The 16,251-nt window shown below is 52.9% G+C and overlaps 1 protein-coding gene across 3 annotated transcripts in view; it reads left to right on the forward strand.

The window, feature by feature from the left end:
- The window catches only part of CYFIP2 (cytoplasmic FMR1 interacting protein 2), a 132,505-nt gene that overhangs the window by 42,790 nt on the left and 73,464 nt on the right, over window positions 1-16,251 (forward strand). For all 3 annotated transcript variants that reach the window (XM_008255326.4, XM_002710339.5, XM_008255327.4), the window contains exons 6-13: window positions 1,592-1,773; window positions 3,408-3,504; window positions 4,657-4,785; window positions 7,601-7,705; window positions 9,781-9,872; window positions 11,463-11,580; window positions 13,497-13,616; window positions 14,435-14,560. In XM_008255326.4, the coding sequence (XP_008253548.1) occupies window positions 1,592-1,773; window positions 3,408-3,504; window positions 4,657-4,785; window positions 7,601-7,705; window positions 9,781-9,872; window positions 11,463-11,580; window positions 13,497-13,616; window positions 14,435-14,560 (969 nt within the window). The remainder of the gene's footprint in view (window positions 1-1,591; window positions 1,774-3,407; window positions 3,505-4,656; window positions 4,786-7,600; window positions 7,706-9,780; window positions 9,873-11,462; window positions 11,581-13,496; window positions 13,617-14,434; window positions 14,561-16,251) is intronic.

Raw genomic sequence — 16,251 nt, forward strand, 5'->3', positions numbered from 1 at the left:
CCAGGCCCGTGGAAGCAGAGTGGAGCTCCCTCAGCTTCGAGCAGTCATCTCTCTTCCTGCCCTCCTCACCCCCCTCCCTCCACTCCTCCTCCTCTTTTTCATCTCTCACCCACTCTGGACGCCTACAGTAGCCTGTTTTGCTGTTGCTCTACTGCTTTTCTGAGTGGGTAACGGCTTAATGAAGATGCAAGTCACACACCGTGTCATTCACTCATGTGAGGTGGAGAACTCCTAAGTTTTTAGTATATCCGTAGAGTTGTGCATCCATCACTAAGATGTCACCCTGGAGCACCCTCGCCTCCTCCCACCTCCAGCCCTAGGCAACCACAAATCTGTGTGTCCCTGTGGATTCGCGTCTTGTGGACATTTCACAGAAATACAGTGGCACCGTGTGTGAGCTTGGGTGTCTGTCTTCTGACAGTAGGCATAATACTTAAAGGTCATTCCCATCGAATGCACCCAAACTTCATTCCTTTCTCTGACTGACTGTCTGCTGTTTCCTGTACTCACGCACCACATTGTATTTATCCATTCATCAGTTGATGGGCATATCAGTTGATGGGCATTCGAGTTGTTTCCACCTTGCACCACTATGATCAAAGCTTGGACATTCATGTACAAGTCTTGTGTGGACTGAGGTTTCATTCCCTTGGGGTATATCTGTAGGAACCCTGGGGTAATGCCGCCTGTAACTTTGTAGCCTCCTAACTGTTCTCCCACTTCCAACCTTGCTTCATACCGTCTGTTCTCACTATGGTAGCAGCCACCGTCAGCCCTTTAAAATCGAACTGAGACTGTCCTGTGCTGCTTCAGAGCCCTCCCCCTCCCACCCCGCTCCATGTTGAAGCCCAAACCTTCGCGCAGGTTTACAAGAGCCAGTGACCCTGGGACCTGCTGACCCTGTGTCCATTTTTTCCCTGCACTTACTCCACCTCAAGGAGGCTTCCCATGTCTCAAATATGTCTCAGGGCCTTTGCACTCACTATTCACACTCCCCTCAATTAGCCTCATATCTTTATCCTTCTCTTTCAGATTCCTCTCCTGAAAATCACTTCTTGGTGATTTGTCCCCTGATCCTCCTCCCATCACTTCCCTCCCTTCTTTATTTTTCTCTGTTGAACCTGTTACATTGATTGCCCTCACCAGAACATGAGCTCCTTGGGGCGGAGTTTGTTGTCGGGTAGTTTCTATTTTGTGCCCTGCTACAGTGGTGCCTGGTGCACAGTAGACACTCAGTAAGTGCTGATGAATGAACCTCTTTCTGTCTCTCAATGTCTCTCTTACCCTTGGTCTCTGTCTCCCTACCAGCTGGTGCTTGGCACTGTCCAAGGTGCTGGTCCTCCACACTTGATTGAGATGATGTGTCTCAGCAGGAGTGTGTGTGGAGCAATTCACAAGTCTGGGTGGCGTGGGTGTAGGTCCCAGGCTCACCACCAGAGATCAGCTCCAGGTGCCCAGCTCCTCCAAGAAGGACCCCCTGACCCACTTGCCCTTCTCAAAATGTCCAGGCTCTGGCGTGGGCCCCCAGGGAGCCTTGACCCTGGCCCCCACTGGGCTGCCCCAGCCTCACTCACCGCCCCTCTGCCCCCAGCGCAAGGCCATCGAGCGGTTCTGCAGTGAGGTGAAGCGGCTGTGCCACGCGGAGCGCAGGAAGGACTTTGTCTCCGAGGCCTACCTCCTGACCCTGGGCAAGTTCATCAACATGTTCGCTGTCCTGGACGAGCTGAAGAACATGAAGTGCAGCGTCAAGAATGACCACTCTGCCTACAAGAGGTCAGTGCCCCTGCCGTTCTCCCTGCCCCCGGCCGGACCCCTCTTCCATGCCAGGTGGAGGAGAAGGGCAGAGCCTTCTCAGGTCCATTCTCAGGTGCCTCTGTTGTGCACCTGCAAGGGCCTTGGGGCTGTGGAAGTGTGACTTGAGGAATAGGGTCAGAGCTGGTCTCTGAAGAACTTGATCTGTGCAGAGCCGAGTGACTCCAAGGGAACTGAAGCCTCAGTCCCCTCCTGCTGAGGTGGTGTCCTGTGCCCTGTGGGAGCAGTAAGAGAATCACAGGTGGTTATAGGAGTCCTTTTCCACAAGAGGCGGAAGGCCATCTCCAGCTGCTTGAGGACAGGCAGGAAGGGAAGTGGCCAGGGGAGCTGGAAAGCCCAGGTGCACCTGCGTCCAGGTCCTCAGATGATGATATTAGCCTGGGTTTCTCCATCTCCGTCAGCTTCAGGCGGCTCCTCCTGGGGTCGCCTCTAGCAGCTTCACTGTTCCCTCCGCCCACCGCAGCACCCCAGCTCCTGGGAAGGAAAGGGTGCTCCTCCTTCCCAGGGAGACTGCAGTGGGGCAAGCGTGGGTGCTGTGCTGAGCCCTCCCTCCCTTGGTCACTATGGTAGGGGGCACGGGGTGGGTGCTCTAATTAGATAGTGCTCACCCTGGAGCTGGGCTCAGTGTCTGCTCACAGGAAGAAGGACTGAGAGTGGGAGAGGGGTCTGGGTGCTGCCACTCCAAAGCCGGGGAGGGCAGTGCAAGCGGCCTATGAGTGGGATGTGTCGGCTGAGGCCCGGGCAAGCTCCCCAGTGTCTGGGAGCATCTCTTGGGAAAGGTTTCCTGTCTCTGATATGGAAGGACCCTCTCCCTGAACCTCGTCCCCCTGGGACGCCACGGTCCCTAGGAAAAGCAAGAGCATAGACAGACTGGTTCTCACGAGTTTGTCTTTCTGGGTCAACTGTGAGACCTGGGGTGCCTGGAAGACAGAGCCCTTCTCAAAACTGACCCAAAAAATGACAGCTTCCAAAGATTTCACAGGTAGCTCCTAGTAGAATGCCTTCCCCAGAGTCTCCCCAGTTGTGGCCAACAGCTTTCATCTAGGCTAGAGCTGTGGCCCTCTGCTGGTCAGCGAAGGGCATGAGCGAGGCGCCTGCCTGCTCACAGTTGATGGGGACGGCAGGCTTGGCTGCATGTGCAGGTGGCTGTGGCCTCTGGATTCCTGTTGGGTCACACAGACATTTGCAAGCATTGCTTTGCTTTAGAAACAGAACACAGACCAAAGAGCAAGGCCCCTGCCTGGGACTCTGGTTTGTAAGTTTCGTGGAGGACCACTGCGAGGGATGCTCCTCTCACAACCTAACTCAGCGCTCCTGCCTGGGCGAGGGGACGCTGGTCGCCCTTGAACTTTGAAGTTTGAGTTACAGAGGTTGTCAGTACCTTCTTGCCTTCAAGTTTCAGATGTAGGTATCACCAGGGTGTCGGCAAACCCCAAGGAGATGGCTCCAGAGGACCTCTTTCTCCATGAGAGTGGCCTGTGACACTCAGAGCTCGTTGCCCTAGGGGTCAGGTTGGCACGGCAGCCCGTGCGGTGTGGTTCAGGCTGGTCGCTCGGGACAATGCCTGCCGCCTCACTCTTCCTCCTGCATTTCAGGGCAGCCCAGTTCCTCAGGAAGATGGCAGACCCCCAGTCTATCCAGGAGTCGCAGAACCTCTCCATGTTCCTGGCCAACCACAACAGGATCACTCAGGTGAGGGCAGGCCCCTAGTTGCTTAGTCCTGCCAGCAACTTGGGGGTGCAAGCAGGGGCCTGGAGGCAGGGGTGCTGGGCAGTGCCCAGAGGGCAGCAGGCAGCCTAGTCCCCCAGTCCGTGTCCAGTGTCAGTGTATCTGCCCCTCCCACACAAGACTGACCCAGCTGCAGGCTGAACAGCCCTCTTCCCACTGCAGCCGGCCCTTCCTCTCATCTCACTCTTGTCCTCTGGAAGGCTGGCCAGTGCTCTGGCCCCACCCCGGTGCAGAGGTTGAGGTCATGGGGTCTGCAGCCAGACTGACTGGTTTCTAATCCTGGATCCCCTCTGACCCACTGTGAGCTCTTGGGCAAAGGCTGAGCCTCAGCTTCCTCCTTTGTAAACTGGGTCTGCTCTGTGGAGATCTGAAGAGGGTGCATCTCACAGGACTGTCGTGGGCAGGGAGCTGGTGAGTGTAGAGCCGTCGGCACGTGGCCCCTGAGAAATGGCAGGGCCGTAGGAAGGCACGGCTATTGTCACCACATGCACTTTGTCAGGGCACCCCTCCTGTCCTGCCCAGCACACTGTGACCAGCAGTGATCTCTGTTGGCTCAACCTAAGCAGGCAGCAGCAGGAAGGTCTGCAGGACCCAGAACAACGGGGAGAGGGCCTGTCTCACCCGGGGAAGTGTGGCCAGTGGTCCAGAGTCCAGGTTTGCTTTCCCATTGCCTGGGGAAAGTGGCAGCACAGTGCTGTCCTCAGGGCACACCACAGGACCTGGGGCAGGGACCTGCGACCCTTCTCCCACAGGAGCGGCTTCTGTACCGCTGGGTCCTGCCTGCCCAGCTCCCCCCCGTGGCTGGGTCTCTCTGGCCTTGTCTGTGGAGATGGGTCCACACCCGGTGGTCCAGGCTGAGACTACTGCAGGGCACTTTCTAACCATCAGAACTGTTGGGGAATAAAATGGAGGGGGCCGAGGGGCTGAGTTCCCTGTCTGGGGAGGCGTGTGACAGCTCTGAGCAGCCACCATAGAGATGAGGGGAAGAGGACTTGGAGCTCCCCTCCCCCCGGGCAGTCAGTGGGGACCACCGCCCAGCTGTGAGCCTTCTGGGTGGTGTGGGTGGCGCTGCCCGAGGAGGCTGGTGCAGCCTAACCAGAGGGTGCCGCCGTGCAGTGTCTCCATCAGCAGCTGGAAGTGATCCCCGGCTACGAGGAGCTGCTGGCCGACATTGTCAACATCTGCGTGGATTACTATGAGAATAAGATGTACCTGACCCCCAGCGAGAAGCACATGCTCCTTAAGGTGAGTGGAGGCACGCGCCAGCGCATGCCCCGCCCCCACAGCTGCCCTCACACCGCCATCTTGTTGGAAATCATTGATTAAAATTGTATTTCTTTTCCTTACTTAAAACATGCATCCCCATCTTACCACACACAGTGCTTTGTAACCATCCTCCTTAACTGTGCCGCATTCCTCTTTAAAATGCCATTGAAGATACTCCTTCAGTGTAGTTTTTCATGGTTACCGAGTATTCCATTGTATTTAACCAGTGCCCTCTTGTTGGATAATTGTTTACTAAACAGCAGTGAACACCCTTGTAGCACAGCCTTTGTGTGCCTGTATTGATCAAGTTAAAGTTGGAGGAAGAGAGAGTCCCAACTCAAACAGAAGGCAGAATCTTCAAGCTTTTGCTTTGTTTTTCCAAAACGATCACAATTCTTTGAGTAGTCTGCAAGTCTCATTCAAGAATTGTGGCATTGTTTTTATTATTGTGGAAAATCTGGAATATACAGAAAAGCACAGGGAAAAATCTTTTCACCCAGAGATGACACTTTTTACAATTTTAATATATGTCCTGATTTTTTGATGCTTATTTTCAAAACATATACTGAGAATAAGCATGTATGAGTTCCATCCCCTGTTAAAAGTGTGTTTGGAATATCATGCAGGCATTAACACTGTCACATGGATGAGCCTCCGTTTCTTTAGGTATCATGTTGTTAACTCTTTCCATTGTTTCTAACTTCTCTCTGACAGCTGAAACATTGGAATGAGCAATCTTCGCCAGAGTCTTGACTTTTTTAAAATTTTTGTTTGAAATTCAGAGAAACAGAGATTTTCCATCTGCTGGTCCATTCTCCAAATGCCTACAACGGCCTACAAAGGCTTGACCAGGCCAAAATCAGGAGCCTGCACCTCAGTCCTGGTCTCCTACAGGGCTGGCAGGGACACAGTTACCTGAACCACTACCTGCTGCCTCCCGGGGTGTGCATTAACAGGAAGCTGGGTTGGAAGCGGAGGAGCCAGGACTCGAGCCAGTCACTCTGATACGGGGTAGGGGTGTCTCGAGCAGCAGACTAACTGCAGTGCCCAAGGCCCAGCCCTGCAGAGCCTTCAGACACACTACAGACCCCGTGTGGACTTTGTCTCCCTGAGAACCTCCCCATGAAAGTCCCTGTCGAATCCCCTTTCTTCCTCCTCTCCTTGATGCCTCTCTGTTGTTCTCAGCATCCTAGCCCTGTGTTGGTGTTCCATCTTTGTTTCCGTGGTACCTTGATAAGTCTGCAGGACACTGTGGCTTCATGAGTCATTCTCTGGCTTCCTCCACACCATCAGAAACTGAGAGAAGTCACCCAAAGTTTGGTCACCTTTCACCCCCAGTGCTAGCCTGGATTGTTCTGTAGCTGCCCCTCAACTTGCTGCTTGGATACTGAATTCCAGTCCACCAGGAAGCCTCAGGTGCTGCCTGCAAGTTCTCATGCCCTCCTTTTTCTTTTGCATGTCTGACATCCTTCTAACCCAACCTCCCAGCCTTCTTCCCTCGATTCTCCCCTCTTCCATCAGACCTTCTCTGAGCTTGAGTTTGTGAATCCATATGCCACCAGGGGGCTCTGTCCACCCTTAAATGGAAAAGACTTGCTCATCTTGCAGAACAAAATGCTCTCAGCCGGGTGAGGGAGAGAGGGTTGGGACCTAGGACCTCAACAGCCTTCTAGTGCAGTCCCTGCATGTCAGATGAGGAAATAGCGACACAGAGAGAAGGACTTTTCCCACGCCCCATGGCTGCTCGGCTCCTTGAGCTGTACGTTTGACCCAGGAGCGTGACAAACCTGCATTCAGCTGTTACACGGACTGGGCTATCAGGAATGTGCAGCCACTTACAGGGCATTTTCAAGAAGAGATTAGTTTTTAAAAATAAAGTCACCATTGGCTCCTGAGGAACTTCATCATTGTCGTCCCGTTGGAGAAAGAGGTGGGATATTTTCACAAGTATTCCCTGTTAACCAGATAGTCAGTCAAGAATCAGTGAGGTGCTACCCGCCAGGAACTCAACAAAGCATGAGTAGTGTCTTTTCTCTCAGGACTGAACTTTGAAGTGCAGGACCATCACTCAGCCCAGCAGTTAAGATCCCGCACCCCCTACCAGAGTACCTGGCTTCCCTATTGGCTCCCAGCTCCAGATTACAGCTTCTGCTCATGCACACCCTTGGAGGCAGTGGTGGGCGCTCCAGGAATTGCATCCCTGCCAGTCAGGTGGGGGACCCAGATGGAGCTCCTGGCTCCGGGCTTCAGCCCAGCGCAGTGCTGGCCAGGGGGGGCATTAATGGGGAGTAAAGCAGCACTTAGGAGGCCGCTGCCTTTCTCCCACCCCTCACCAAACGGATGAACATGCAGGATTTGTGGACAGATCTCAGTCCCCAGCCCGTCCAGATGCGGGCTCTGCACTGTAGCTGTGTGGTCTTGGAGTCTGTTCCACCTCTCAGTAGCTCTCACCCTCGCAGGTAGAAGGTTATTGTATAGAACCTGACTCGCAAGATTGTGGTGAGAATTAAGATTTATTCCTGACAGTGATACTTGTGAAAGTACTGCACATAGGCTGTGGCCAGTGGTGGGGGCTGCCTAAGCATCCCTTGGCTGTGGTCTGTGTGTAGTTGAAGGTGTGTGGATTGTTGTACTAGAACATGTATCTCCGTGTTGCAGGGGGGAACGGCACACATACGCACAGTTGTGCGCACGCTCGCTCTCTCTCTCTCTCTCTCTCTCTCTCTTTCTCTCTCTCTCTTTCCTTTTGCAGCAGGTGTGACTGGTGTCTGTGCTCTGTCCCTTCTCATTCCAGGTAATGGGCTTTGGCCTCTACCTGATGGATGGAAATGTCAGTAACATCTACAAACTGGACGCCAAGAAGAGAATCAACCTTAGCAAAATTGATAAGTTTTTTAAGGTCAGCAGCTGATGCGGGGGCTGGGCCGGGGCCAGGGCTACCAGAGCCACCAGAGCCCAGATCATTTTGGGCAAAGGAACAAAATTACCCCCAAGGACACTTTGGGATTTGTCAGTGGAAATGTAGCTCTGAAGACCCTGAGATGGGGAAGGAATGGGGGCCTCAAGCTGCCATTAGGACAGCAGTGAATGCCGTTGGAGGCAGCCCCACAAAGGTGCAGCATGGCTCTGAGTCTGGGGTTGAGCTGGGGCCAGGCTGGAAGGCCCTGTGATGCTTTTTGCACGCTGCTTTTTCCCTTGGCTGAGTTCCCGGTCATGGAAAGAAAGCAGCGCGTGCTAGAACACGGCACCTGCTGTCATTTTCACCATGAACACAGCCCCCAGAAGTAGGAGCGTTAAAGACTGGCTTTTAAATTGATTCACATTTTCAAAAGCAGCCTCTCTCCCTGCCCACCGGAGGCTCCCTCTGATTGCCCCCACGTTGGGGCAGGACGCCTCATCAGCATCCCTTGAACTCTCAATCCATTCCAGCGCCTTTGAGACTGGATCTTCTGGCCCTGAATCTTTAAAAATAAAAGCTTCCAGTTAGATCAAGCCTCTGAGTTAGATCAAGCCTTTGAGGGGTCTGCAAGGGGATCTCCTACTTTGGAATTAAATTCTACGTTCCCAGTTTATTCTAAGGTTGGGAACTGCGGACATGAAGCTGGGCCTAAGGGCACAGACACAGGAAGCCCAGCTTGAAGTTCAGATCAGAACCCCTTGAAGGTGTGGCATGGAGGGCACTGGGCTGCACCTGGGTCCTCCTGGCTCTTCAAGGCTAAGGGGAGCAGAGCCGCCCGAGGAGTCCTTTGGCTTGGCTACACTTGTTTCTAGGATTGAAACTTCGCTTTTTCTCTGGAGCTGCCCCCAAATAAAAACAGAGCTCATCTTGGGAGACCCTTGGAAAATCTGCCTCAAGTCAGCATGAATGAGGTGGGGGTGAGCAGCAGGAGCAGAAGCCCCTCCGTGGGCTGCCCTGGATTTCTGACTCACTCTGCTGCATCCTAACCGAGCGGCTTGGGGATAGTCACCGCCTCTCCCCTAGATGTAGTTCTCCAGGCTAAGAAAGAGGAGGGCTGAAGCTGTGTGCTCTGGAAGGTTCCCTAGCTGATTGATCGGGGTTTTGTAGCTGAAGCAGAGCCTGCATGGTTATAATCCTCACTCCTTGACTTTTTTTTTTTTTTTTGAAGATTTATATATTTATTTGAAAGGCAAAGTCACGGAGAGAGACAGACAGACAGATGGAGAGAGATCTTCCAGTACTGGTTTATTCCCTAAATGACTGCAATGGCAAAGAGTAGGACAGGACAAAGCCAGAAGCCAGAAACTGCATCTGGGTCTCCCATGTAGGTGGCAGGGGCCCAAGGACTTGGGCCGTCCTCCACAGCTTTCCCAGGCCATAGCAGAGAGCTGGGTCAGAAGTGGAGCAGCTGGGACTCGACCCAGTACCCATATGGGATGCTGGCATCACGAGTGGCTGCTTAATCCCACTGTGCCCTGACTTCTAGCTGGTCTTTGTGAAGAATGCCGTCAGCAGCTTACACTTGCGTTTCTCCATATGGACGTGGGGTGATGCTAGTGCTGACCTCACAGTGGCTTGGATGGCGTGTTTGAAGTGCACCTTCTGAGTGGGTGAGAAGCAGCAGTACACACCAGCCTCCTTCGGTGCACAGCCTTTGAAGGGTGCTGTCTGCCCCCTGCTGTTAGCTGTTATGGTTTGCATTCCCTTCCTGGTGTGGACTTTCTTAGAAAACCACATTCAGCCAGGGGCACTCAGATGGCTGCCCCAAGCCTAGAGTTCACAGCAGCCAGGATCCTCTGAGCTGGGACCCTGTGCCAGGTGGCTGCCCATTCATGCTTTCTGCAGGCTGGGTGATCTTGACCAAGTCACTTTGCCTGTCTGGGTTCAGGAGCTGGGAACACGGAGTTGGAGACAGCGAAGGACCAACCACTAGCGTGGGCTCCCTTTGGTCCCAGGGTCCCCCGGGGCCCGCCCCGCCCGCAGGGTCTCACGCGCTCTGTTTGCTTCCTTTGCAGCAGCTGCAGGTGGTGCCCCTTTTCGGCGACATGCAGATAGAGCTGGCCAGATACATTAAGACCAGTGCTCACTATGAAGAGAACAAGTCCAAGTGAGTGCCTGCCGTAATGTCTCTCGGCTCCCGCGAGGCCGCCCAGCCCGGGCAGGGGGCCGAGGGGCCGCTTCAGCCCCTCCCCCCTCCCCAGAGCCCTGGGCAGGTGCATCACTCAGGACACTGGTGCTGCTGCAGGGTGCAGCGGAGGCTGCTCTGAGCCCTTTTGCATCCGCCCTTTGCTGCCAGGTTCAAAAGGGCTCAGAGCACAGCCCTGCCCCTTGTCCGGCTCGGCGGTGACGCACGTGTCCCCTCAGTGGGGTGACAGGAGTCCTCCTTCCCAGAGCAGTGGGCAGGAGTGGCCGCTGCAGGGACTCTGTTCCCTGGGCAGTGAGTGTCACGTCCTGGCTATGGTTTGCTGGCTTCCAGCTGTGCAGCAGGTGGATGGCCATCCCTAGGTCATCATGTAGAACCCGTCCGAGGTGATTTGTATGGAAGTCTGGGGTGTCAGTGGCTCCCTGAACTTGGGGGCCACCCAGCTAGACCCTGGTACTTCCTTTTAAGGCTAAGGAGCTTCCTTCTGTGAGTTGTGGCCAGCGCTGAGTGAGCAGAGCCCGCAGCCTCCGTAAGGGCCAGGTGGTGCTGTCTGAGAGCCGCCGGTGCAGTGCTGGTGAGCAGGCGCCACGGGGCTCTGCGGGGCAGCCCTCGCCAGGGAAGCTCCTTCAGTCTCCAGTGAGCACTGACCGCAGCCTGGGAAGAACCTTGAAAGAGAAGCACGGGGTCGAGACCCGCAAACTCTGCCTTCCGTGTCCCTGTGACCACCCAAAGTTGCTTGGAAGTAGGGCTGGCGGGTGAGCAGGGCGGGTGTCAGGGGAGCAGTGGGGCCATGCCTGCCCAGGTGACTCAGAGCGTGCGCCCGCGCACGTCTGCGCCCTGCCCACTGTGCAGCAGATTCCCTGGGGAGGAACGGTGGGGGTACCTCTTTCTCCTAAGAAGTAGAGTGAAAGTGTTCATGCATTCACTTCCTCTCCAGTTCAGAGTGGTTTTCCTAATGACATCTTTCAAAATGGTGTCACAGGGAGAATGGGGGGGACAGGAAGGAAGAGAGGGTAAGCATGGACGGAGAGGGGAGGTGGGGGAAGGAAGGGTGTAGACCACGCACTGCACAGGGATCATAGCTTCCTGCCCTGAGAGGCGCCTGCACATTGCCTGGTCACCAGTGGACAAGAGCCACATCCCACCCAGGCTGCCCCGGCCCTGGTCCCGCCACAGCGAGTCGGTGCCAGCGGCCGGCAATCGGGCTCTGGAGCATGGCCCCTCGCTTTTCCTTTGCGGGGCTGCCAGCTGTTACAGTCCTCCCTAGACAGCCTGTGATTCCCTCCCCAATGCAAAGAACAGGTAAGTACTGCAGAGCAGGTGTTGTGAAAGGGTCGTCACTGGGTCTTAGCGGAGGCTGGCTCCCAGGTGGAGGAGGAGGAGGAGGAGGAGGAAGGACTGTCCAGCATCGTGCTTGTGCTCAGATACCTGTTGGCCTCACCCAGGGGAGCTCGCCATGTAGGCTGAGCACCAGGAGCACCTAGTGCGTGGAGGAGCCCGTCCTACTTGTCCCCAAGGCCAGGGCCCACTCCCACCCCGTGATTTTCTGTCCAGGTGGACGTGCACGCAGAGCAGCATCAGCCCCCAGTACAACATCTGCGAGCAGATGGTTCAGATCCGGGATGACCACATCCGCTTCATCTCCGAGCTGGCTCGCTACAGCAACAGCGAGGTGAGCACACCCTGGCTGTGGGATGGAGCCTGTGTGGGCCCTGGGCCAGGAGCGGGTGGGAGCTGCTAGGAGGGCAAGGGCGAGAGCCAGGTGATGGAGCAGGAGTGAGGGAATACTCCTAGGGGGCAGGAGGGCAGAAGAGCCAAGAGCCACACAGAGCTGGGATTAATGCCTGCTCTGCCGCTGCACTTCACAAGTTATTTGACATCTCTACACCTCAGTGTTCCCATCTGAGAAATGGGGGTCATAATAGTATCTCTCCTGATAAGTTTATTGAGAAGATTGAACATTCTGGTGCCTAGAACATGGACTGTGCCTGGCAGATGGTAAGGGCCCAGTAGTGGTTCATTGTACTTGTACTTGATCTAGACCTCCTCCACCCTGGTGAGTGAGAAAAACAGCATTCTGGACATTCCTGCTCCTAACACCATCTAAATATTTTCAAACTATAGCATAATAAATGATTATTATAAAAAAATCATGGATACAACTAGGGACAAGAGGAGGGCCTAAATATTTCCTGTAATTCCAATAATTATATTTCATTGACTTTTCCTTTTGGATATGGACACATGATCAGAGCAAAGACTTTACAGATATAAATAAGCAACAAGGAAAATCAGCCACATAAATCCTACCATCTTAGGACCAGCTGTGATTAGTGTGTGGGTGTGTGTGGCTTTCTGGGTCTCTTTCCAGAGCTCCCCTTCTGATAAGTACATGTACTGTTCTGATAAACACAGGTGCTAGGTTTGAATTCCCTTATTACCTGGCTTCCATGGAAGACTCTGCTCCACTTCCCAGCAGCTCATGGGCTCCACCATGTGGCCAGCAGCCACAGTGATATTGTTTTTCCAAACCCAGTCTACCAAATGTCTTTGATGGCAGACCAGTGTGTTTGCAGTGGGGCCAGTCTGACACATGCAGGTAGTGTAGTCATTAGACTAGTGACCCTTGGAGGCCAAGGTCAAGCTCAGACCTCCATCTCTCTTAAGCATTTGTGCAAATCAACAGGAATCCCTTCTCTTCAGTGCTAGGGTGCCTTCGATCCTAGCAGCGTTTTGGTATGGTCTCGGAGGAAATCTGGTCAAAGTTTTTTTTTTTTTTTAATTAAATGCTTTATACCTATAGCTTTTGCATGTAAAAGTGTGGTCAAAGTTGTTTTAATTGACTGCTTTATACATGTAGCTTTTTGCGTGTAGAAATATGGTACAGCCCATCAGCCATACTTGGGGACTATTTTAGGTTGTGAAATCACTAGTAACAAAGCACAAAAATGTGTGTGGCCCTAACTAGCCCACCAGAGGGAGACCCCTTGTTTAGGGTATGAGGCTGAAAAAGACATAAAGGTCATCTTGTTTGACTGTAGCTGAGACACACGTGAGCTGCAAGTCACTGAGACACGCCTGCGAGTATTGACTTGGGGATTCAGAAATGGATTTTAGCAAGTAGTTGTGCTTTGTGCGTGTAGACCTGAGTACATACGTGTTACATTCCCTTCTGGAGCACTACACAGAGAGACTGTGAAATCAAGTCAAGGGTTTGTGATGAGCATCTTCAGAGGGAACCCCATGTATTGACGTAGCTTCATGACAAATCTCATTGCGTACGTGCAGCGTATGTACGCAATTCTGTGTCCTGACTCATTGAACAGCATGCATTTCCATGCATTTCTACTGTGAATGCAGTCAGAAACGTTTGGAAGCCACTGCTCTGCCGGGGTGCTTTTGAGTGGAGCTCTGGATCACGGCCCCAAATTGGAACCCTGCATGGTTTACCAACCATGTGGCCTGAGCGCGGTGCTTATCTGAGCCCCGTTAATTTTCATGGGTACATAGTAATAACCCTATAGTGTTCCCAGGGCAGTTGGTGAAATGTGTACCAGTGCCAGACATGTGACAGTTACTGTTCCCCAGGTGGTGACGGGCTCCGGGCTGGACAGCCAGAAGTCAGACGAGGAGTACCGGGAGCTCTTTGACCTGGCCCTGCGTGGCCTGCAGCTTCTGTCCAAGTGGAGCGCCCACGTCATGGAGGTGGTAGGTGTCCTGCCCGCAGAGGACCTCACGCCAACCCATGCTGCCTTTGCGTCTGTGGGGCTCTGCCCATCCCCTGCACGCATTCTTAGCGACTTCATGTAGATACAGTTAACACACCATCCGACTCAGCCACCTAATGTGTAGGTTTATTGGTCTTCAGACCATCCACGGCATCGCATAACCACAGTGAAATTCAGGACATTGTCGTCCCTTCAGCAGTAAACCCTGTGTATCGTGACCACCCATCCCTGCAGCCCTGAGCAGTCTGCTTCCCAGCTCTCTGGCCATCCCTCTTCTGGGTGTTTCTTACAGATGGAGTCATAGAATCTGTGGTCCTTTGTATTTGATTTCTTTTTTACCCCACATTTTCTGACTCAGGAGCTAGCTTCTTTTAACTTTTGTATGTGAGAGACAGAGAAGGACCTTCTACTTACTGGCTTACTTCCCAGGTGCCTACAATGACAGGGGAAGGTGAAGTCAGGAGCTGAACTCAGTCCAGGGGTTCCATGTCAGGGGCCAGGACCCAGCTACCTGAGATGTCCCCTGCTGCCTCCGAGAGTCTGAATTAGCGAGAGCCTGAGTCAGGGTGAGAGCCAAGTATCGCACCTAGGCACTTCTCTGTGGGACTAAGCCTCTTAGCCAGTGTCTTAATCACTTGGCCAAACATCCTCCCCATACCCGGCTTCACCCATGTTGTAGCATGACTTGGTGCTTTGTTCCCCCTCATGGCTAGGTAACAGTCCATTGTGTGGGTCTATCCCCTCTCGTTGAGCCACTCATCAGTCGATGGTCATTTGGGTTGTTGCCATTCCCCCCAGTACTCCTGGAAGCTGGTGCATCCCACAGACAAGTTCTGCAACAAGGACTGTCCTGGCACGGCAGAGGAGTATGAGAGAGCCACACGTTACAATTACACCAGCGAGGAGAAGTTCGCCTTCGTGGAGGTAGGTGCTCCTTCCTTGTATCTCCTCCTTCACCCAAGACCACTGCTCACTGTGGCCCCAGGAGTGGTTCTGAGCAAGGTGACAGAATGGAGTCTCCTGAACTACTGGCCCCTTCTCCCACGTAGACCCAATCTCTTTCAAGAGTTACTACTTAGAAATGACTAGGAACCCTGCTCCAAAGAATCCAAAGGAAAATCTCCATTCCACTAGAACAGTGGGCAAAACAAAAAAGCCAACAGAAGAAACAAACAAAAAACTGGTTAAAAAAAGACATGGAAAGTGCCCAGACTAATGGGTGATCAAAGAACTACAGAGTGAAAGTAAGATTGGAGACAGTGTTTGCCAGTCAAGGTAGCAAAGATGTCAAAGTGTTGATGGCTATTGCAGATTGCAGTATGGGAAATAGACAATCTGATATTTTTGTGGCCAGGCTACACTATGGGCTTCCCCCAAGGGCAATCTGATATGTATTGATGTTTTTATAGTAGGAGAACCCTTTGGCCCAGAAGTTCTAGGAATATATCCCAGGGAAGTAAGCCAACTCTGAAGGGATATGTGTGCACACGTGTTCACCACAGTATTGTTTCTCATTCCAAAATATGTAAAGCTACTTAGATGTCTTTCAACATGGGATCAGGTACATAAAATAGAGCTGTATGGTTGAATACCGTGTAGCCGCTGAGAAGGATGAGAAGCTACCCACAGTAAATTGCTAAGTTTTGCAGATGCAGGTACATGAGGACAAATGATCCCATTTATACTAAAATTGATATACTTTTATGTATTTGCTCAAAATTGAGGGACCTACATATATATAGCAAACCATGAGCAGCAGCATTTTCCAGAGGGAGGACTGTTACTACCTTATAATGTTTTGAGTTGTGTTTTGTTGTTTGATTACACAGTAGTGTAGGAACATTCATTTCTATGAGGCTCTGAGTGGCAGAAACCCCTTTCATGAGCATTTGAAGCCCACGAGAGACGAGTAGAGACTGGGTCCTAGCCCTGACCACTGTAGGCACTTTACCTCTTTGAGACTTTGCTTCCTGTTCTGTAAAATGGGGCTAATAATCTCAACCGTTGCCCATCCCAGGGGTAGTTGTCATTGCTGCGAGTCGAACAGTAACTGTCCAGTAAAGTAATAAACATGGGCTGTCCAAGTGTCAGCGTTTAAAGCTGTTCTTGAGCAGGCTTCCAGGTTGGAGAACTTTGGGGAACTGAGGCTCAGTTTCTCTCCAGGCGGGAGAGAGATTGTGATCACCCTTGACGGTGTTCACAGTGGCCCCGTGTTCCTGCGGGGCTTCCGTTGCTAACAGTCACCTTGGAAGAAAGTGTCCCAGTTGTCACCCCTGGGAGAGATCCTCTGGGTCTCCCACACGGTTCCAGGAGGCCAAGCATTTGGGCCATCCACAGCTGCTTTCCCGGCGCATTAGCGGGGAGCTGAATCAGATGTGGAGCAGCCAGGGCTCGAGCCGGCACTCGTATGGGATGCTGGCACTGTAGCGCCAGCCCCTAAATTCACCCTCTGAAAGTGTTCGACTTGATAGTGTTTTATTTTATTCATGAAACTGTATAACCATTATCAGTGTCTAATGTTAGAAAACTTCTGTCACCTCCAAAAGAAACCCCTACTCATTAGCAGTCAGATCCCATGCCTCCCTGCCCCAGCCTCTGGCTGTCACTAATCTGCT

This window comes from Oryctolagus cuniculus, chromosome 6 (assembly GCF_964237555.1).
Source record: "Oryctolagus cuniculus chromosome 6, mOryCun1.1, whole genome shotgun sequence".
Lineage (NCBI taxonomy): Eukaryota > Metazoa > Chordata > Mammalia > Lagomorpha > Leporidae > Oryctolagus > Oryctolagus cuniculus.